Source organism: Leucopleurus acutus (genome assembly GCF_964270905.1).
Source record: "Leucopleurus acutus genome assembly, chromosome: 3".
Taxonomy (NCBI): domain Eukaryota; kingdom Metazoa; phylum Chordata; class Mammalia; order Artiodactyla; family Delphinidae; genus Leucopleurus; species Leucopleurus acutus.
In genome coordinates this window covers 38,502,744-38,526,716 of record NC_139145.1, presented here as the reverse complement: position 1 = coordinate 38,526,716, position 23,973 = coordinate 38,502,744, and the positions used below count along the sequence as shown (strand labels likewise).

The 23,973-nt window shown below is 37.5% G+C and overlaps 1 protein-coding gene across 1 annotated transcript in view; it reads left to right on the top strand.

Annotated features, from left to right (window-relative positions):
• The window catches only part of GABRA1 (gamma-aminobutyric acid type A receptor subunit alpha1), a gene marked incomplete at both ends in the record, with an annotated part of 54,251 nt that overhangs the window by 16,096 nt on the left and 14,182 nt on the right, over positions 1–23,973 (top strand). The window contains 4 exons of the mRNA XM_082837487.1: positions 23–90; positions 7,382–7,602; positions 10,584–10,666; positions 18,105–18,248. Of these exons, the coding sequence (XP_082693613.1) occupies positions 23–90; positions 7,382–7,602; positions 10,584–10,666; positions 18,105–18,248 (516 nt within the window). The remainder of the gene's footprint in view (positions 1–22; positions 91–7,381; positions 7,603–10,583; positions 10,667–18,104; positions 18,249–23,973) is intronic.

Sequence of the window (23,973 nt, the reverse complement as noted above, 5' to 3'; positions counted from 1 at the left end):
TCCCAATTTCTTGCTTCATCAGAGCGTGTAACTGAAGTGAAGACTGACATCTTCGTCACCAGTTTCGGACCCGTTTCAGACCATGATATGGTAAGTGACTGCATTTTTGGTTTTCCTGGGTTATTTTCTAAATTTAACTTTTGAAAGAAAAATATAGATTAGGTATTTAGGAAGCAGCTCGCAATGCCTTGGCTATATCTTCGTGTCTCTCTGTATGCATAATATGTAATATGTAATACATATAATATTTATGTAGTAGAAAATACCCATTTACTTTCCAGACCAGGCCTATTTATGGTTATCAACCACTGCAGTCTTCTCTTGTTCCATCCCTGAAATTATTCCTTTGCCTTGGTTTATGTTCTGCGAGACAAGTACTGTGAATTACCTTATATTTTAGTTAGGAGGACATACTGATTGAAGAATGCTAGGTTTCTGGATAGCCAGTGCTATTATAAAACAGCCATAAACACTGCAATTGCTGAATTATTTTTGGTTAAAAAGGAGAAATGTGTTTAAAAGCTGAGTGAATACTTGACCAGAATTAGACAGAGAATGAAATAACACCTGTGGGAAAGGTTCAGCTTCATTGCAAAAGGCAATCGTTAAATTATTACCAAGAGTGAGAATAAAATGAATACATACCTGTTCTCTCTTTTCCCAACCCAAATGAACTAACATGAATTTCTCTTCTATCTGATGGGAGTTGGTAAATCCGTAGAGCTCTGCAGATATTGTATAATATTTCTGAACTCATAACAGCCAAGCTCCTGTATAAGCAAAAAATCATAAAGAGGCCATGAAGATTCATCGTTATGCATATTTTGAAGATATATTAATTAAATACTATTTTTGAAATGCCTTTTTGTTGATACCACCTTAACATTAAAGTCTTCTGGTTTCATAGTAACTCAGAAGATTCAGAATAAAAGTTACAGAAAATATCAATTTAGACCAGCATTTCCCAAAGTGTGGAAATTCACAGGGCACCCAGCTTGGCAGGGTTAAAGCTCTGACCAGTCCTGAGGTAAGGTAAACTGTTTAACTGCATTTAATCTAGTGTGTTCCGATCATATTTGTCCAAAACCCTTTTCTTCAAGTGATGCTTGTTGACATTCTGTGAGTCATACGTTGGGAAATGCTGGCTTAGGATAATTAGATACTTTATGCCTAAGAGAGGTTATGAAATGCACCAACTGTACAAATTAGAGTCAGTGGAGCATATGAGAGACAGCAGAGTGCTAGGTAAGAATACAGATCTCTGAACCAGAATGCCTGGGTTTATAATCCCAGCTCCTCCATTTATAAGAGTGTATCCTTGGGGAAGTTGCTTAATATGTCTCTGCCTCAGTTTCTTCATGTGTAAAATGGGAGTAATAATAATAATACTTCATAGGGTTATCACAAGTATTAAACAAATTAATACATGAAAAGCATTTAAAAATCATTGGCGTATCATGAGCACTCAACAAATGTCAGCCATTATTACTATGTAAGAAATAGAAATATAAAAGTTAGCCATAATTGTGGATTTATTCCTCTGGCAATTCATTTTGTCATTGTGGTCAGTCCGTAGACCACTTTATTGAAATACTGTGTGATACAATTATTTTTGCTAAATTGATTGCGGTCTGAGGACCTATTGTGATTCTCCCATATTGGTACCCAGTCTTCCCACCACCCTATTCTCTCATGCTACTTTTCGAATCAGGAACATTTAATAGATCCTAGTCAACTTTAAGGTCAAATTTAAACTCCTCTGCCTGTATCCCATACAATCCATACACGATTTACCACTAGACCTCGCTTGTTCCCAATATTTACTATTCAGTCATTCACGTTAGTACTGCTTTCTGTGAGGCATAACACTGGGGCTTAGCAGGACTGGCTCTAGGATTCAGGCTGGCTGAATTCAAATTCCTCACTAACAGCAGCATGACCTTGGGCAAATCAGTTAAGGCTGTAAGGCTCAAAGTCTCTAAAGTGAGTATATTATTATAATTATCCTTGTAAGACTATTAGGAATTTTAAATGAGATATGTAAATAATGGTCTATTGATGGTGCTCAATAAATGGTAGCTATTATTATTTTGCCTCTGAACCCTTTATCAAGCCATGCACTCTTTGTGGAAATTTCCTCTACTCTCCACCCATCTAAATTCTGTATTTCCACAAAAGCCCTAATCAGGACACAAATGCTTGATGAAAACTTCTTTTTTTAATTAATCCAATAACAAGTTAACTTTTCCTTTCTGCATTATAATCACATTTATTGACTGTAAGGTACAGTTTAGCTTTTGCACACTGCTTTGTAAAGTTATTTATCTTACATAAATATCTTATTTTCCTAAAGTGACGCCAAAAAACATAAAGGCACTCTTGTTTTGCATCCCTCACAGTAACAGTGCATTGCTGTTTTACAGTAAGTGTTGAATTTCTACTTATTTGGTGAAAGGCTGAGGAGTCTATATTATCTTTTAAAAATTAAGGTCTTCTGAAACTCAGTAAATAACACCCTCTTTCTTACCTGAATCTTGAGCCTTTTGAGAAATAAGACTGCAGTGTAAGGGATATGGAAAACGAGAATATCATCTTTATTACTAATAATGATGGTATTGCAAAAGGTGGCTTATATATATCTGCAGACAAGTGAGTTTCCAGAGAGCAAACACCAGTCAAATTAACCCACCCCATCAGCAGGCAGAGTTGGTTTCCCTCTGCGAGGGTGTAGACTGTCCGTGTAAAACTACTAGCATAGAGGAACACAGCTGCATTTGTGAGTCTAATGGACAGCCAGCATCCAAAATGCAGAAGACAAGAGGAAGAGGCTGAGATAGGCAAGACTGATTTCTCCTTCCAAATTCTCCTGTCGAATTAAATTATTCCTCCTCTCTCCCCTCCCCAAATAGAAGAGTGTGAGATAAAGGAGAACTTTCAGAAGTTTTACACTGGTGAAGCTCTCTTCTCATAGATGGAAACACTAAGAGAGGGGATGAAGCATTACAAAGAGCACATACTGATAATGATATTATTCCTAATAATAATAATAAATAACTTTTCTCTCTCTATCTCTGGCACCTAGCATGATGTCTCACAAAGAGTAGATGCTCGATAGAAGTTGTTAGGGACAGTGCCCAAATAAAGCCATATGCAATCAAAAAGTTTTCTCTTAAAAATATTTGGTATACCTTTGAGTTACTGGTTCAGATTAAGTATGATCTTAGGAACCAATGATGTCTTTTGTCTTAGACAAAAGATGCACTCTAGGATTTTGGATACACCATTAACCCTAAGATTATCATGAATCACTTTTTATTTATGGCCTTTGATCAAATATCAGGTAGGAAGAAGGGAACGGAGTCTAAACCAGTGATACCGTTTTGCCTAAAACTCTTGAAGAAGACAATATCTGGATTGTTCTATCAAGGGATCAAATTAGCCACAGGCCTGCAACTGGTTTCCTAAGTGACAAGCAGAAACTGTACCTTACCACTTTGAGATTAATCATTTAAACTACATTACTGGGGAATTATCCGTAAGAAAGAGCAGTATGATTTAGAGGCTATCAAAATTAAAAGGCAGAATGACAAAGCTATTTTTCAAGACATGAAATGTAGTTTTTAAACTGAGCGCTGATAAAATATCTAATTAATAATAATAACCATAACAACATTCAACACTATTGAATGCTACAATATGTTAGGCACTGTGCTAAGGGTTTTATAGATCATATTTCTTCTAATCCTCCTGCCAACATTTTAGCTAAGTGTTATTATTACCCACATTTTCCAGAGGAGAAAAGTGACCCAGCTAGGTAGCAACTTGAACTCAGCCTGTCTGTCCTTAGAGCCTCCATAGCTCCCAAGGCATTTGACTTCATCTGGAATAGAAAACAAAATTAGGACAACTCCTTAACTTTATTTTAAAAACCATTAATTGGCAATCAAACCTCACATTCCCAGGGCACTAGGTTCTGACAGAAATATCCAGGCAGCACAATCATACAGCCCTGTTTTCCACAGCGCTTAAAATGTATTAAATCAAAGCACACACAGACAGTAATAAACGGTGCAAGCGGGAACGCTACAGTACAATATTTATTTAGGAATATAATGGATGTTTTGTCCCAGTCTTCAGAAAAAGGCTCATATTGTCTAGGGTCCTACTCTATTCAACAGGGTAACTTGGAGAGAATTTTCACTCAAGTGGTGTGGGCTAGAACACTGAACCCTGAACAAAGTGTTCACCAGAGCTTCTTATTTGTTCAGGCACTTTTCTGTGGAGTCTTCTGTTTTGCCTCCTTTTTTTGTTTTGCTTAGTCATGACCACTTTCTCACTTTCTTCAGGTTTTCTGTCCTACCACCCTTCCAAAGAAATTGCACTTTTTCCATTCCCAGCTACCTAGAAATCTAATATAAATTTGTGTTGATTAAAAAAAAAGAGAGAGAGAGACAATAACTTTTAATGTTTACTGAGAACTTCTGTGTTCTAGACTAGGGGTCCCCAACCCCCGGGCCATGGACCACTACCAGTCCGTGGCCTGTTAGGAACCAAGCGGCACAGGTGAGCAGCGGGCAAGCGAGCGGAGCTTCATCTGCCGCTCCGCATCGCTCCCATTCCCGCCTGAACCATCACTCGCATTACCTCCTGAACCAACCCCTCTGCCCACCGCCCCGGTCCATGGAAACATCGTCTTCCACGAAACCGGCCCCTGGGTGCCAAAAAGGTTGGAGACCGCTGCTCTAGACATTCTTGTAAGCTGTTCACTTGTGTTGACACTTCTCACAACAGCAAAGTGAAATAAGTATTTCCATGATCCCCACTTTATAAATTGGCAACTAGGGCATTAGAGAAAATAAGAAAATGACCTAAGGCCGTTCACCTGGCAGAGGGACGATTCAGTTCTAGTTAGCAGACTTAGAATTTATATGTGTAACCATTATGCTCTGGCTCTACCCTCTCCTTCTTGTTCCAACTTCATAAAGAAGGGGCTCTGGCCCAGCTTGGTCTAATGAATTTCGACCATGGGGAGAGGTCACACTATACAAGTAGCTGCTGGGAGCTGCATGCTGCTACCATGGCAATATTGCAGGGGCCATTCTCAGGATATGGGAGACCAAATACACTTTTTTAGGCAAGAGGTGATCATGATCAACTGCTTTATATCAGTTTTCATTTCCACTTCTAACAGAGGAAATCATGGAAATGAAAGCTAATCCAGTTAATTTTGCCCCTTGTACTTGTGTGTGTGTGTGTGTCTGTGTGTGTGTGTGTGCACACGCATGCTTGTGTAACTAGGTATTCGAAAAGAGAGTATCTTAAATGAATTTGGGGATTTCATTGTCCACCATTATCACAGGTAAATAAAGCTAGCTGTAAATATGATAAACTTGTAAACCTTAGGACCTTGGCAAGTTTGGACATAATTTTTTGGAATCTTTGCCTTTGGGATATATCTTGTCAAACACTTGATGATAAATATAGTTTAAGTTTCTTTTATATGTAACATTTACTTTAGATTCAAAAATCTCCTTGGAGCAAGCAACAAGTGAACAAATGTTTCAGATTCATGGGGATATGGTCAGTTTAGACATCCTTGGAACCTTGGTTTACGAGAGACTGTTGCCTCCACTGCTGACCAGGCTAAAGTCGTTCAGTTGCATAAACTATAGAGCGCTGATTCCTGAGTAATAGAAATAGCATCATTATCATAGCCCTATCTCAGAAGCTTGTCTATTGTCCAGAGAAGAGAACATGCACAGCCCAGAGTAAACCCATACGCTCTGCTTCCCTAGCAAGCACTGCTACTCTGGATCTTTTCCTGATATAATCCACAGGCACCCCCCTCATTTCTCTCCTCAAGAAAAATACTATTCTAAACCCAGTCTACTCCTCCACAAGTTTTTCCTATAGCTTCCAAGTCCAAACAGTTTCTCCCTCTGTCGAATTTAACAGATGCTTAATAAATGTGTCTAAGTAAATTCCTATGCCAGGTATCCCAGTGCCTCTCATCTGACACTTCCAGACAGAGAAAACAAACAAAGTAACTTCTCCTGCCTGCAAAGACAGACTGGTGTCCTGTTACACTTTTTTTTTTTTCTATCTCAATCGCACTTACCACTATGCCTCGTACATTATAGACTAACCAATAATAATTCTTAGTTACCTAATCAGTAAGGGCTCAGCAATGTCAAACGTGTGCTTTGAAAATCTTCATTCAGTCTTTACCCAAACTTGCATTAACCCTGGGAAAGAGACAGGTAGTAAAATTCATGCACAAAAAGCCTGAACACAGACACTATTGTGCATGTGCTAAAGACGATACATATAAAAGATTTTAAAAAACAGCTTTCTGATGCATCAGGGTTTAGGGGATTAAGAAAACAGAGCATGATGTTTTCAAGTTAGTCTTCCTTCCAGTTTGGAGCATTCTAAGATTAATGGAGAATGTGGTAATCTTTATTTCAAACCATTGACTTCCAATTTTAGTGTCAGTGTAGCAAGTCCTGCAAAGAAGATGGATATTATTACCCCTTTCAATTTTAGGAGTTGGTAAATCACATTGCTTGTTTTCAGATTAGCAGATGTTTGTCTCTGGGTATTGCCATGAGGAATGCTGTGCTTATTCAAATAAATAGATTCCCTGGCTGTGAATGATGATGAGCTTCACACATTTCTCCTGTGTCTCATACACACACATATATATACTCACAAGCACACACTCACACACACCCGCATATTCTGCATTCTTTTCTTTTTTTCTTGGAAAGTATGCAAATTACCTGAAACAATTTCTTATTTTCATAATCTTCTTCACTGTGTAGAACTGAAAATCTATATACATTATTTGTGGGAAAAAAATGTTCACTTAGCCAAAAAGAAGATGGGATTATCACATTCACATTAGCACCAAGGATGTCTTGGGACTGGGTGTGGGGTTTTCAGAAACCATAAGAGGGCCCCCCAAATGCTTTATTTTTATAACTAGGATTGCCTAACTTAAACATTTTCCTGCATGTAATAATCTGTAACATGAGTTTTGTTTTCACTTGCAATATATTCTATCTCTTCGAGTACTGATGTGGTGCAGGTGGTGGTGGGAATAGGGTGCTAGTTTCCTTTCACATGTCTGAGGAGATACTCAGCAGAAGTTTTCTCACCAAAAAGTAATTCAGGCATTTAGATATTTTTCAAGTGATTATGTCAACCAATGATTCACCTGATACCAATATGTACAGGCCACCACAAGTTTACTTCTAGGAATATCATCTAGGTCATATTTTGCTTCTGAAGTTGCAAAAATTATGCATCGTCTATGTAAGCCATTTGCATTGCAAAATACAGCACAGTGAACTCTTTGCCATTTTCCAAAATTACCTAGGAATATACAATAGATGTATTCTTCCGTCAAAGCTGGAAGGATGAAAGGTTAAAATTTAAAGGACCCATGACGGTACTACGGTTAAATAACCTAATGGCAAGTAAAATCTGGACTCCGGATACCTTTTTCCACAATGGAAAGAAATCAGTGGCACACAACATGACCATGCCCAACAAGCTCCTACGGATCACAGAGGATGGGACCTTGTTGTACACCATGAGGTAAGGATGACTGTGCTTCCGTTCGTAAGTTTTTCTAGACCTTCTCTTCCATGTGTAGGCAGTCAACAAGCTGATGGGCCATTGTAGAGCATCTGGTTTCCTGTTTTCCGTTTTTCAACTTTAATAATTATTCTACTATGAAAACTAAACTGGCTGAAATATTATGCAAGTATTAAAGCGTTAAGTAAAATGATTAGCCAAAATGAAAAAAATGTTTACTATGTTCTAATTCAATAGACGAATTTCTCCCTACTATTAACCTTGTGGATTCCTGCATTCCAGTAAGGTCTAGATTAAATTTCTAGAAGCTATCTCATGGTATATATCTGAAAATGTTTCTATTTAAAAAGGAGAAAAAACCCAGAAAATAGAAAAAGTTCAAAATTTTTATATATAAATTCATGTGGAAGTATACATTTTGAAGAAGTATATTAATTCACAATGATGTTAATTAGACTGAGAATATAAATATTCTTAATTTTGCTTAAATTGAAGACTACATATATATTTTTGCTCCATAAACATTTCCCCCATTTTGAGATTACTGTAAGCCCAGAATCTGGATACCAATCATTCATTTATGGATGAATGAAAGAAACATGAATTGAATAAAGGTTTGAATATTTTTAGAAAAAAAGTTGTTTAAAAACATTCCTATTTTATGAGAAATTAAGAATTATCCAGGACTTGCGACTTCCCTGGTGGTCCAGTGGTAGAGAATCCACCTTCCAATGCAGGGGACATGGGTTCAATCCCTGGTCGGAGAACTAACATCGCACATGCTGCGGGACCACTAAACCAGTGCGCCACAACTACTGAGCTCGCACACCTCAGCTAGAGAGCCTGTGTGTCGCAAACTACAAAGCCCGCACACCACAACTAGAGAGAAGCCCACGAACTGCAGCGAAAGATCCCACATGCCGCAATGAAGATGCTGTGTACCACAACTAAGACCTGACACAGCCAAAATATAAAATAAATACATAAATAAATAAAATATTAAAAAAATTATCTAGGACTCATTCTGAAGAGATGCAGTTTTTTCATATCCAGATGACTTGTTGGAATGTTGTTTTTATAGATCTGGCCAGCACTTGGTAATTTAGACCATCCAATTATTCCTTTGGTATGAAAAGGTAATAAAGGCAACCCCTAGACTTGGCGGATTGTGTTTCGAGTGGGAGTAGAGTGATATTTTGACTTTGGAGAAAGCTGCCAGAATTCCTAGCTTTTTATACCCAAATGAAAGAAAAACTGCTTTAAGAGCCACTTTAGATAGATGTTGGACTCAACTAGTAAAAGTGTAATAGGACTGAAAGAATGAAAATTCCAGAAAAGAGAGAAAGTAGAGGATCAGTGGACAGATGTGTTGAGAACTTTCCAGATCATCTAAGCAGGATCTATTTATATTTGAAATTTGAAATATTCTCCCCTTGTAAAATACCCTACACTTGTTTTTGAGCCTAAATCTAGTATCCTTTCCTGCCAGCTGCTAATTATCTAAGGAGGGATTTGTGTATACTGAACAGTTTATCAGTTAATAGTTCCTGATATGTATAATATTCTTCATCAGTAACTAACCTATATCCCCCTTCTCCTAAATTTCTCATCACCTTTGCTAATGTGTTACCACTTCCCTGAATAGTTTGACTTAAGTATAAGAGTGTAATCATTAATTTACACATTTCATATTTACTTTAATTAATATTGTAATCACTTTATGATTTTACTGGTTGTAAAGCCATCTTGCCACATTAGAGTTACTTAATAATATGGGTAAATATATCTCCTGAAAATTATGTGAGGAATTTGGGTGTAAATTTTCCATAGTTCCACCAAATGACATCAAATATATTTCAGTGAATTCCTTTCTTGACTACCCTTTTTAAAACATAAATAGAATTCACATTCCCATTCCCATAACATAGGGACTAAAAAGAAGCTCAGCAGAGTACTGGCTTCAATTAGGCAGTAGATTTGTAGGTAAAACTAAATGGTTGGAATATAGTGAAATCACTTATAAAGGAGACTTTAAGTGAATGTCAGCTTCACAGAACCTGAGGACAGTTCCTCCCTCACCTATTCCTTTGTTGTCTTATGCATTGGGTGCTATATTAGGGAAGGAGGTGGGGAGAGATGCACTTAGGAATGGAGAAATTTGCCTCTCTTCCTTGTTATCCATGTCTTCTCAACCAAGGATGAATTAGTATTATTGCAAGTATTTATTTGCTTACATCCCATTTTATTCTCAAAGGATTTGCTCTGGTAGGTGGATTAGTTGATGATGCCTATTTTGGAAAACTTTGGTAATCTTTGGTAATTATCTTTTGGTAATCTTTGGTAATCTTTGGCCCATCATACAAAATCAGGTGTCACCTGTTTTCTCAAAACAGACAAAAAAATGGATAGAATCCAGTCATTGTTGTAAATAATTCTTTATATTTTTTATTTTATTTTTTAAAATTTATTTATTTATTTTTGGCTGCATTGGGTCTTCGTTGCTGCGCACAGGCTTTCTCTAGTCGCGGTGAGCAGGGGCTACTCTTCGTTGTGGTGCTCAGGCTTCTCATTGTGGTGGCTTGTCTTTGTTGTGGAGCATGGGCTCTAGGCGCGTGGGCTTCAGTAGTTGTGGCTCATGGGCTCCATAGTTGTGGCTCGTGGGCTCTAGAGCGCAGGCTCAGTAGTTGTGGTGCACAGGCTTAGTTGCTCCGCGGCATGTGGGATCTTCCCGGACCAGGGCTCGAACCTATGTCCCCTGCATTGGCAGGTGGATTCTTAACCACTGCGCCACCAGGGAAGTCCAATAATTCTTTTTAGATTGTTTGATTATTAACAGCTCGGTATAGCATTGCCATTTGTGTTTGTCTCTCCTGCTTTCTTAATATATTTGCTATAGTTAATAACATCCCACTTGTATTTATCAGAAAGTATCTAATCTATAGGACTTTTGTTTGTATCCCATATTTCCCTTAATCGATAAGGCTGACGGTGAGAGCTGAATGTCCAATGCATTTGGAGGATTTCCCTATGGATGCCCATGCCTGCCCACTAAAATTTGGGAGCTGTGAGTAAATTTATTTTATTTTTATTTTTATGAGAGGCATGTCTTTAAGCAAGAAACCTCCAGTTAGTTATGAATGTTCAAGAGACAGATAAAGAACATCAAGAATATTTAAACAGTGATTTACTGCAAGTGCTTTCTATAAGTAATAATCTTTGACTTCACTTTTTAATATTTTTTCAGGAAGGGGTTATTCCCTATCTGTTGAACTAGAAGGAAGGGATTTAACTATTTAGTGGAAAAATTCTATTTTTGTTCAAGTAGTATTCATAAAAAACCAAATGGAGTTTGGATGCTTATACCTCATAGATAATATCTTCTTTCCAATAAATGGAGATCACTGTGTTTATTTTATATCATTACTGACATTGGTTTGTTCTTAAGAATAATTTGACTTGTTTATCAAATGGAAATATTGGTAGGTGGCAAAGGACAATAATTAGGTCCTCTTAATAATGAAGCCTACACCCAAAGATGATGCTAGAAAAGAATTTACTCTATAGTCTTAAAACAGTTCTAGATATGTTTGGATATCTCATGAAGTTCATGTATATATGAATGCTTTTGAAGCTATCTTAGATAAATCACCTTTATGATAACTTTCAGGGTTTCTGCTACTTGAAAATATGCAGGTGCACACGTTAGAGGAGCCCAGAGAACGGTGGTCAGCAGAGTTAGGTTCTCTTGTCTTCCTCTGCTTTTCTGCTTTTGATTATAGTGTGCATGCATAAAGTGAGGAGGAATAATGTATTCCTGGTTTCCTGCAGGGGAGTTACGTATAAGGACTGAGTCAACCTCTTGACTAACCTAACCAGCTTTCTGTTCTCACTAGACAGGCAATCTGAGCAACTATTTTGGTGAAGGTATGATTCACAGAAGAAAAATAGTGGTAGTGTAGGAAGACAGCAAGCAAAGAAAATAGCAAAGGGCCTTCGGGTTCCTAGCAGCGCTAGTCATGGAAAGACAACTTTCTCTATTTATAAATCTCATTCTATACTGAAACCCAAGGGTAAACTACTTCAAAAACTGTCAGCTAAACAGGCCTTTGATGATAACTCCCTCCTATCCATTTTCTTCCCCAATTTAATGTATGTTCTATACCATGAACTATTATTTTTTTCTGATTACCGGTTCCATTTTTAACGATAATATTATGTATTATGTGTTACTTGTATGCCAGGCAGTGTACTAAATATTTGTATATGCATCAGCTCATCTAATCCACAAAATAATCTTATAGTTAGGGACATCATACATCATAGTTTGCCTGAAACAGTACTGATTCATGACTAAATCCTGGTATAACTAGTAGTACCTCCTTTTGGCTTCAAAAATATATTGTTTTAGACAATTAATTTTATGTTTAGTATATTAGTTAGCTCACTCACTTTTAAGCAGTGAGTATAGCTTAAAAAAGAGGAGTTTATCTTTTTATACAAGATATGTGAAGGTAAGTGACTGTTGGTTAATTGCTGGTTAGTTCAGCATCTTAACAAGGATGCTGTCTTAAGACGTCCTTAGAAATTCTTCCTGATGACAGAATGGTTGTTGCAACTCCAGCCATTGCCTCTGCTTTCAAGATGAAGAGGAATAGTGGGAAAAGAAGAAAAGAGTAGTGCCTGTGTCAAAAAAGTAATATCTTTCCCTAAAGACCTAACAGGTATCTTCTCACATCTTATTAATTAAAGCTGTGTCACATGACCAATGCTAACTGCAAAGGAGGCTGGGGAAAAATATTTTTAACTAGGCACATTGTCATCCTGAAGAAAATCAACAGTGAGGAGAAAACAAATAATGTCTCATATAAGAAAACTGAAATTTAAAGAAAAACAAGTAAGCTGTTTTCCACCTCAGAGCCTTTGCACATGCTCTTTTTTCTGCCTGGGTTACTCTCCCCTTGGTTTTTAGCATAGCTGGTTTTATTTTTTAAATATAGGATTTTTATTTATTTATTTTTTTGGCCATGCCTCACAGCTTGTGGGATCTTAGTTCCCCAACCAGGGATCGAACCCTGGCCCTCGGCACTGAAAGTGCCGAGTCCTAACCACTGGACCGCCAGGGAATTCCCCGTGGCTGGTTTTATTTATCCCCTACATCTCAGCATAAATATCGGTTCCTAGGGCCTTTCTTGAAGCCCTTATCAAAACTTGTAGGTGCTCCCATCAGTCTTCTTGATCACAATACACATTTATTTTATACTATTTATCACAGAAATAATTATTAGTTCTGTTAACATTGTTATTGTCTGGAGACTGCAAACACCATGACAGCAGAATCTATTTTGTTCTACATTTCCTAGCACAGAGCCTAATACAATGTAGGCACTCAATAAATATTTATTGAATGGATAAAGATGATAATAATCAGGTTTTAAATGCCCCTTCAGTGTTTAAGCCTCAGAAATGATGGCCTCAGAAAAGAGGGTTTAAGGACTGTGGGGAATGAAACCTCAACATCAAAGACTTAATATTGAAGAATAGGCTCAGAAGGCACATGCTCAGTGGAAGGGAACACCATGGAGAATTACTGTTGCCTGCCAGTAGCATGGGAAGATGCAGCAGTGGTCCATTTATTGTATAGTCATTTCTCCAACGTGGCCTTACTAGCATATTTCAGAGATAAAGAAACTGAGGCAAAAGTGAGATAAAAATGCTTTGACCCAACTTCTAAAGCAAACACCTTGCCAAAGTATCAGAGAAAATAAGGAAAACATAAGCAAGATGATTTTGCAATAATTTAGTAAAGTACTATGTAATAAATGTTCATGAGGTGCAGAAGCAACTTCATCCATATGTTGATAAGAACCAAACCTGGAAAAGCAGATGTTTTCCTTACCACTCGCCATTAGATTCTGATTGTCAGTGCTACATTATACTTTCTGCTTGTTAGGGATAACACCCTCTGTATAAGGCCAGATAACTCAAACACAGTATATATACATAAGGCAGCTGACATCTTTTAACTGCTTTCTGAGGAATTTACAAAATAAGGCTTTGATTCTAGAAGAAGAGATTCAGATTATATTCTGACAATAAGGTCTAGGCAAGTGCTAGACGTAGTCAGGACATAATAAATGATCATTTCCTGACTGATTATCAAGCAGTGTCTTATAAACAAGGAGAAAGGGATAAATAGAAATTCAAAAGAATTCTGAACAATAAATAATTCTAGAAATTATTTGGTGTACCTGCCTCATACAAATGGAAAAACAAAGGCCCATAAAACCGAAGTGACAGATGCTCTTCTGATACTGTCTATGCCGTCTTTTAGAAAATTTTTTTCTTAAGTAATCCACTGATTTATTTGAAATCTGAGCTTAACGTTTTTGACTACATAGCTGAAGACTCTTTCTAACCTTCTTTTCTTTATGCTAAATACTGTCAAATCAAAAAAGTTTTCATAGGACCTACTTTCCAGATATGGAAACAAAGAAATAATAAGATATATCACCTATTGTGGAGCTTTAGGTTGAGCTTTTAGGTGTATCTGTCTTCTATATTTAAAACAGCAAATTTCATCATATGAATTTACTCTTCATTTTGGAAGATTTCTATTGAGAGATGTAAACAATGAGTAATCTCTACCTTCACAACAATAGCATATTTATAGATTTCATACACAATGGAGTTTCTAAAAATTGCAAGAAATGAGACACTGAATTATATGAAATGAGAAGTCGATGGTAACACATTTTTCTTTTCCCTCTACAAGTAAATTAGCAGCCCATTGGCAACACATAACAAGGTATAAAAAGATAGGGTCCAGGGCTTCCCCGGTGGTGCAGTGGTTGAGAGTCCGCCTGCCGATGCAGGGGACACGGGTTCGTGCCCCGGTCTGGGAAGATCCCACATGCCGCGGAGCGGCTGGGCCCATGAGCCATGGCTGCTGAGCCTGCGCGTCCAGAGCCTGTGCTCCGCAACGGGAGAGGCCACAATAGTGAGAGGCCCGCGTACCGCAAAAAAAAAAAAAAAAAAAAGATAGGGTCCAGCCACTGTTGCTAATGACAGTGTGATAAAGTAGCAAGAACTCTAATTTTTACGAAATGACACAAGGTTTAGAATTGGTTTCATCAATAGTTACATGACCACCAGTTACCTTTGCTTGGCTTTTGAGCATATATTAGAGAGTCTTTGCCTAGAAAATTCTTACTAACAGCAGTGGAGTAGAATGAATGCCATTCTATGTTCTTATCTTGTTTTTCCCACTAAGTAACTATGCACCCTTAAACAAGTCATTTAATGTACCTGTGCCCCAGCTTGCCATTTGTAAAATGAAATAAACTATGTGACTCTAAAAGTTCTTCCCCATTAACATTCAGTGATTCCAGGTCACCATAAACCCAGTATGTCCTCTTTGGTAAGACCCTTCCACTTGACAAACAAGAGTTTATCATGACCAGAAAAACATTTTACTGAATATAGGTACCTACAAATTTTAAGTGATATGGTTCTTTTCAAATGTGTGCTCTGGCCTCTCCAAAGGGATTTTTTTTTTAATAAATAAAGTTTTAGACCCTCCTAACAAATGCAATCATGCCACTATATACAATTCTGAAATGCTTAATTTTTTTTTTAAGTCAATGAGATGTGTTAAGTCAATGGGAGAAATCCTTTCACAATGTATATGTATAATAAATCCTCATGTTGTACACTTCAAATATCTTACAGTTTTATTTGTTAATTATACCTCAATAAAGCTAAAAATAAATTAATAAATAAAAGACTACTGCAGTTAAAAAAATTTCAGTGAGGACCACCACAATTAATAAAATAAAAAAGGCAATGATGATAAACTCCAAAATTATCTACTGTCACTCTTACATGTTTCTGAAAGAAGCCATAACCACTAAATTAATTCCTAGTATATTCTCTCAAACTTCTGAAAAAAATTGTTTAAAAAGCTATCTGATTGCAAGTTGGTTCAGGAATGATGCTGGAGCAGATAGGATACCCACATAAAATCTGGGGAATACTAGCTACATTTTTCTACATCAATCACCCAGAAACAAGTGGTCACTCTAAAGAGAATGTGGTTCAGAGAATGAGGGGCACGGGCTCACATCTGGTTTTAGGCAGCCTCATGTTTGTGTGAAAAGGCCACCATTATTTTACATCTCATAGTATTGTAGTTTGGACAAATACAAATTTGGACAAAGTATCCAAGCCAGGTTACCATGGGGTGAGGGTTGTGTCGAGCAGGGACTCATTAAGACTTCTGAGCCAAAGGCATGTTTGCCTTTGAGGGCCATTCCTCCAAACATATATATTCAAAATGTATTTTAATTTTTATTTTCTCTTTTAAATTTTTATATTTTATGACGATGTTAATAAAAAGTTTGATTATATTCATTTTTTTCTTCTGATTTTAAAAGAAAGTGAAACATGTCTGTGCCTCCTAGGTATGGAGCCTACTGTCCCTAATGGAGAAGTTGGCCAAGGGGTAAAGCTTTCACCATAAGGCTAACTTTTGCTATCATATCTCACACTCAGAAGCCCTGGAAACTGTTTTTGCTACTGCAATATCCCTTCAATGTTTATCTCTCTACATCTAAACAGAGGAGAATAGGTACCACCATTACAACCTAAATGACGGGGGTGTTCTGTGACTAGAAATCAGAAAAGCTATGGAATTCTTTCTCTTTCTCCTTCTCTGTCTCTCTCACTCTGTACATCTCCTCGTCTAACCTTCCTGAATTAAAGATAAGGATTATGACCTAACTTCTCCTATAGGAGGATGACTAGGTTAAAGTGTTACATGACAAATAAGAATGACTGAGAAGTGGAAAGAGCTGTACGGTCCTCCTCCTCCTCTGCATCATGAGAGTAAATATCTATGAGAAGGATAATTAATTAAAAAGAAAGTAAAATCACACACTTTAAAAATGGAGATATCACCTCACACCAGTCAGCATGGCCATCATCAAAAAATCTACAAACAATAAATGCTGGAGAGGGTGTGGAGGAAAGGGAACCCTCTTGCACTGTTGGTGGGAATGTAAATTGATACCGCCACTATGGAGAACAGTATGGAGGTTCCTTAAAAAACTAAAAATAGAACTACCATATGACCCAGCAATCCCACTACTGGGCATATACCCTGAGAAAACCATAATTCAAAAAGAGTCATATACCACAATGTTCATTGCAGCTCTATTTACAATAGCCCGGAGATGGAAACAACCTAAGTGTCCATCAACAGATGAATGGATAAAAATTATGTGGCACATATATACAATGGAATATTACTCCGCCATAAAAAGGAATGAAATTGAGTTATTTGTAGTGAGGTGGATGGACCTGGAGTCTGTCATACAGAGTGAAGTAAGTCAGAAAGAGAACCAACAAATACCATATGCTAACACATATATATGGAATCAAAAATAAAAATGGTTCTGAAGAACCTAGGGGCAGGACAGGAATAAAGACACAGATGTAGAGAGTGGACTTGAGGACATGGGGAGGGGGAAGGGTAAGCTGGGACGAAGTGAGAGAGTGGCATGGACATATATCACTACCAAATGTAAAATAGATAGCTAGTGGGAAGCAGCCGCATAGCACAGGGAGATCAGCTCAGTGCTTTGTGACCACCTAGAGAGGTGGGATATGGAGGGTGGGAGGGAGACGCAAGAGGGAGGAGATATGGGGATATATGTACATGTATATCTGATTTACTTTGTTATAAAGCAGAAACTAACACACCATTGTAAAGCAATTATATTCCAATAAGGATGTCAAAATAAAAAAAGGATGCTTAGTAAAATTTCCAGTGTTATCACATTTATCATGACCTTCCCCTGGCCTGATATAATCTGGACCCAGGCTATTGCCTCTAACCTCATTTCAACTCTTCATTCTGGCCACATTAGTCTTCTTGTTCTTCGTTAAATATGTCAAGCTTTTACCTGCCCTGGAGGAAGAAACTTGTTAGCTCATCTATCCAGAGTACCCTTCCCCAAGACATTGCTCCCTCTCACATTTCTGTCATGTATTTGTATAAATGTCATTTCCTCAGTGAACCTCTTTGAGTCCCTTACCTAGAACAGGCCCCATCCCCTCCATTCTCTATCCTCATATCTGTTGTATATGGCTTTACTGCATTTAACACTACTTGAATTATGTATTCATTAGCTTCTCTGCTTTTGTCCCCACTACTGCAATGCATGTTCCACAAGATCAGGTGTTTGTTATGTTCACTGCTGTATCCTCAGCAAGGTACTCAGTCCTTTGTAGATGCTTAAATACCATTTGTTATGAGTGAACTGATAACTGAATGAATCAGGAAAATGTGTCAGTTTTCCTAAACTAAGGGATATGGGCTCTCCTTTCCTAGGCTGACCTCTGGAACCATGTGTTAGAAAATATGAAACTGATAGAACACACCAACTAACTAGGAGAAGCAAAGCAGCAAAACACATGGACCATCTTCCATTCTTTCCTTTTAGATGCTTACACGAGAGCAGAAGTTGTTTATGAGTGGACCAGAGAGCCGGCACGCTCAGTGGTTGTAGCAGAAGATGGGTCACGCCTAAACCAGTACGATCTTCTTGGACAAACAGTAGACTCTGGAATTGTTCAGTCTAGCACAGGTGAGTGCCATTTAGTTACTTTAGATAGGGGAGAAGGACCAGAAAAAGTTTTTGTAAGAATGTGCAAATTCAGTTAAGTCCCTCAATGACACAAGTAGAGAGAGTGAAAATTGCACTAAACTGGGGAACAGTTGGACTGGGAACTAGTGTAAACTCTATAGACCTGTGACCTTGAATTTGACATTTAATGCCTTTTGGTCTCTGGGAGGTTTTGTTGTTGTTTGTTTGTTCACAAAATGAAGAAGTAGTTCCATGTGATCAGGGTAGCATTATATTTAGACATGTGAACTTTTGGAGATGAATATACAGGTTAAATCCTTATTCCTCCAGCTTGCCAGTTAATTGTGGTCACCTCACAGGGTTGTTGGAAGGAATGAATTAAATCCATGAAGAGTAATCATCACACTTCCTGGCACATAAAAAACTCTTAATAAATGTTAGCTATTAATATCATCTAGGCCCCATTTATTGTCATGATTCAATAAATCTTGGTAAATTTCTAGCGGCAATCATTATGCATAGGATACCAAAAAGCCTTTTTTTCCCCACAAATCCATTTGTAACTCTAGCCAGGGATCTTCTACAGCTAAAATCTACACTGATCACTCCATTCTGGAATTAAAAGTAGATGGACCACCATCCTTCTTGGTACTGTAACTGTTTTACCAATGAAATACTCAGAATTAGATCAGATACTATGAAGCAGCTGTATCTAAAATTTTAAACTTTTGAAGTTGCTTCAAGAAATAAGATGAGTTTAGTTATGCATGTATCCCTTTTGTGACTAAGGGATATGTGATCATAGGGTCAGATAATTATAAATAAAATTTGGATTCTAACAATTAGGAAAATATACTCCCTTAATACCAATATTTTTAATTATGTTCAATTACTGAAAGCTTAGCAAGGATCAATAATTTTATGACTGTATCTAAAATTTGAAATTAGTTCATTCACTTTGATTTGTAATTCCTAAAAAAAAGACAATTAAGTGATATGTAAAGGCAGAATTGCTCTTTTTCTCAGGAAAATTTCTTCCTTACATTTCAGACTTTATATTAGGACCATGATCATTATAATCTGACCATTCTAAATTCAAGTAATAGGTCAATATATCTTACTTTGATTATTGGATAATTGCTGCTTAACAGGATCTGTCTTTTGCTTACTTTATAGCATCCATGGCTACTATAGAAGTTGAAATATTTATGTTTCTTGCTTTGAAAAATGGAGAAGATTTTCCCTCAGCTTTGCCTACCTTAGAAATTCACATGGCATAGTGGGAATGTCTTAGGCTTTGCAGTGAGAAAGATGTGGGCTCAAGTCCTAGTCCTGCCTCTTAGAAGCCTGGTGACTTTGGGAAGGTCATTTATCCAATTAGAAACTCTGTTCTCTTCTAATAATGGCGAGTCTGTAATTTTGCATTAAAGATGAGATAGTATAAAATGCTAAACAGAGTGTTATACAATAGATGCTCAAAATGGTGTGCAATAGCTGTTGTTATTGTCCTGAAAATATCCCCAAACGTGAAAAATACCGAAAATTTTTCTTCCTCACCAAGTTATGTTGGAAAAGATACTAAAATGAGCAGTACTTACTTTTTAAAACTTGAATGCTATTATAAACTGGATATTGTGGCAGGTGCTACAGTCAATGATAGACAAGACATATCTCGCTCTCATGAAATCTGAAGTCTAAAGGAAGAAAGACAAACACAAACTATAGTTATCAAAATGGGTGGTAAGTGTTGTGATTAACATTTTTGTGAGGGCAAGTACGTGTCCGTCTTCCATATCCCTATGATTTACTACAGTAGATGAAACAGGAGGCACTAAATAAATATTTTGAATTAATGAATAAAAAATAAATGAATCCAGCCTGGGTAATCAAGGAAGGATTGCTGCAGGGGTTGACTTTCATTTTGTCAATCTGTATTTGTTGGGATCCAAGTAATCACTATTCTAGGCCCAGGACATTCAGAATAATAGACAAAGAACTTCCCCTCAAGAAATTCTCTCCCTACTATCATTAGAATGGAGGTTAGAGGATGTCAGGGAAATAGTAATTCAAGTGCAATAGCATGCATGCAATAGGACAAATATATATTATGGTTGCTGGGAGGAAGGAGTGCTTCCATTCTCTTCTAACGCTAGTGAACTTGGTGTGTCACTGTATCCCTCTTTATATTCTAGTTCCCATGTCTGCAAAATGAGTGGCTTAGTCTGATGAACTTGGAGACCTGTTTCACTTTTGGTTTCCTAAGTCAGCCTACCTACATTCTTGTTACTTAGAAAAGATATACAGTCCCAAAAGGGCAATAGGAGAGAAAGAGTGGTCCAACCCACCACCACCAAGCTGGCTAGACCTCATAAGTTAGGCTCATTAAAAGTCATCATTTCGTGTTAGAGCTGCAAGTTTATCTGTACAAAATAAGAGCTTTTCCTTGTCATTCCAATAATGGATATGGGGGGAGGTGGGGAGGAGAATAGAGCAAATTCTCAAATGTGGGAGCTCAGTTTGATGTATGTTTTCCTCTCCACACTAAAACCCTGAACTACCCTTCCTCTGGGTCTCCTTTAGCTCATCAAAAATCCACCTTGTTACATTTCTATGAGAAGAAACAAAGATCTTTTGTAAGGTCTTCAATCCATATTTCACAACTCCTACAGAGCCTTGAAAACATTAAGATAAATGACATTGAGTGCTATTATCTCCCTGTTTCTGCCAGAAGACTAGGAATGGTGGCAGAAAAGTACACACACATTGAGAATGATTAGATAAAAAGCATCTTCTCTTACCTTAAAATTCTCTGTGGGGAGAGAAGCAATTCAGGTCACCTTCTAGAAGGTTAGAAGGTGTTTCCCCGCTTGCGTGCAACCAGCACACGTGTGAATACTCACTCACACACACTACCAGTGACCTCTTTCAGGTCAAATACCTCTAGATCACTTCAGTGCCATAGGAGGGAAGATATGAGGCTCAATCCAATACTTGGATTTTTCTCAGTGCAAACATATTAGAGGGACAGTCCCTTCATTGGAATCTGCCATCAGTTTGGGGGAAAAAATGAGTTGGAGACTTAGTTTGAAGTGCACTTATTCACCTGGCAGAGCAAACTTGTTACAAGGACACAGAAGGATGAGTCTAGTCAGTTTTCACATCCGATGCAATTCTCTGTTATCCATTCATTTATTCCTTCAACCATTTGCTCATTTACTCTGTTTGACACTGTGATCGGGCCTGGAAAAGAGAGGTGAAGGACCCGTAGTTCCTGCACTCGAGAAGCTCATGGTTGAGTGATGTAAGTAGCTAATATGCATTGCGTTGTTCTAATCCTTACAACAGGCCGAGGTTGTAAGTATTATCATTATCTCCATTTTACAGATGGGACATAATTGAGGCCCAGAGAGGTTTAATAATTATTCCAAGGTCACACAGCTAGGCAGTGGCAGAGCTGGGATTTGAACTTGGGAAGTCTAGCTATAGAGTGTGTGCTCTCAACCACATGACACACTAGTAATAGGCAAGATAGACATGTGGAAATGCAACAATCTGGTATAGCATGGAGCTTAAGGGGTGGATTCTGGAGTTATACTGTGAGGTTTTGAATGTTGGTTTTACCACTTATTAACTGTGTGACCTTTCTCTGTTCATCTTTTCTCTTGTACTACTTGGAGATGATCAGAGGATCTACTTCATGAGTTACTGTGAAATTGAAATGAGAAAAATGCATGTAAACTGCTTACCAGAGTATCTGACATGTAAAAATTATATAATAAATATTAGATATTACTATTAATAGTAATGATGAAGTTAGTACAAGAAAGCTACATGATGACACCTAAGAAGACGTCATTTCTTCTTGAAGTATAAGGGAAGGCAGTTTGAAACTAGACCCCAGCCATGGCCCCCTGACTCATTCTAATATACCACAATATGCTTCCTAAGGAATTCTTTAAGGAAAGCCCACACAAAAATTATAACTGTAATTAAGGGACATGACAATGTGACTTATACAGAAATGCAAAGTTATTAAATTTGGCATTAGGTATAAGAATAATATCACGGCTATAAAATAAGAAGAATATAATATAAAATGCTTTTTTTAAAACACAATGATGACTGGAAAGCCGTCATATTTGCCTAAGTCAATAGACAGGTGTGATCAAAGGAAACGTAGGTGAGTTTTGTCTAATAAGAATGTCTCTTCTTGGGCTTCCCTGGTGGCACAGTGGTTGAGAGTCCGCCTGCCGATGCAGGGGACACGGGTTCGTGCCCCGGTCCGGGAAGATCCCACATGCCGCAGAGCGGCTGGGCCCGTGAGCCGTGGCCGCTGAGCCTGCGCGTCCGAAGCCTGTGCTCTGCAACGGGAGAGGCCACAGCAGTGAGAGGCCTGCGTACTGCAAAAAAAAAAAAGAATGTCTCTTCTTTGTGAATGACTTTTGTTTATCCTTAGAACAGATGACCAGGGAAAATTATAGGATCCTCTTTCCTAGAAACAGTCTTCTCTGGATGAGTTAAAGGTGACTCTGCAGGGCTGAAATGAATGAGGAAAGCAACAGTTTTCACTGACCAGGGAGCAATAGTGGTGATCGACATTCACCAAAGGAGCCTCAGGACTTCTATTTTTGCAGCCTAATACATGATCTCCAGAGAAATAATATAACTGTAAGACGTGAAAACAGATTTGTAGGAGGGAAGATGGAGAGGGACTATGTAAGCATAGTCATCTGGTCAACCTAATCATATTTCAGATGAGGAGATAGGTCCAGAGGGGTTAAGTGGCCTAGAACTATAACCATTGTTTCCTTATTTCTATTTCAGTATTCTCTGAAGCAGATATTAAAATACCAGCCCCTCTCTCAATGACATTTTTTATTCCTCATTCCTTTGAAAAAGGTAGCATCTTAGAAAACATAAAATTTAGAATACTTGAAAGGAAAGTGATAGCTTTACATGGAATAAGTATCCACTACAATTTTGTTAAAGAAATGAATGGAGCTAGAGAATCCATTTCTATCCTTTCTGCCTTTACACTGTAAATCTGCATGTGACTCAGACTTTTTTAGAACTTTCACATCTGTTATTTCATATTATCCTCACAGCATCCCAGGAAACAGTTAAGTAGCACATTATCATTTTTACTGAATAAATGAGAAAACTGAAGTCAAATAAAGTTAAGCAAGGAATTTACTCTAAGTAACCAACATTTAAGAAAGTAAAGGATGGAAGCCAGATCTAAAGAAACCCTCAATGCTGCTTTACAAAATTATATTCCTGCTTCTTTTCTTCTCTCTCTTTAATTTTGTATTGTGATGTATAAGAAATATTGTCACATCTAATTTACAAGCTTCCCTCAGGGTTACATGATGTGAAAGGATATTTGAATTACAATTCTTCTAGACTGTTAAATCAGAGGGAAATAATTTGACATGCTTAGCACATAAGCACTTGATGTCTAGAGATACTCTTTCAATCCAATTTACATGACTTTTTGTTTTTTTTTCTTTCATTTTTAAATGATTACAATGTGATTCTGATTTTGCCGCCTTTTGCTCTCCTTATTTAAATGTTATTGATGGAAATAATCAATAAATAATATATAATAAGAATAGATAAAAGTTTTATTTGCGCCAATCTGTGGATTATAGCCTGGCAGACACAGATTCCAGAAGTGCTCAAATTGTGCTCTACCAGACTACAACAACAGGGAAGGCTTATAAAG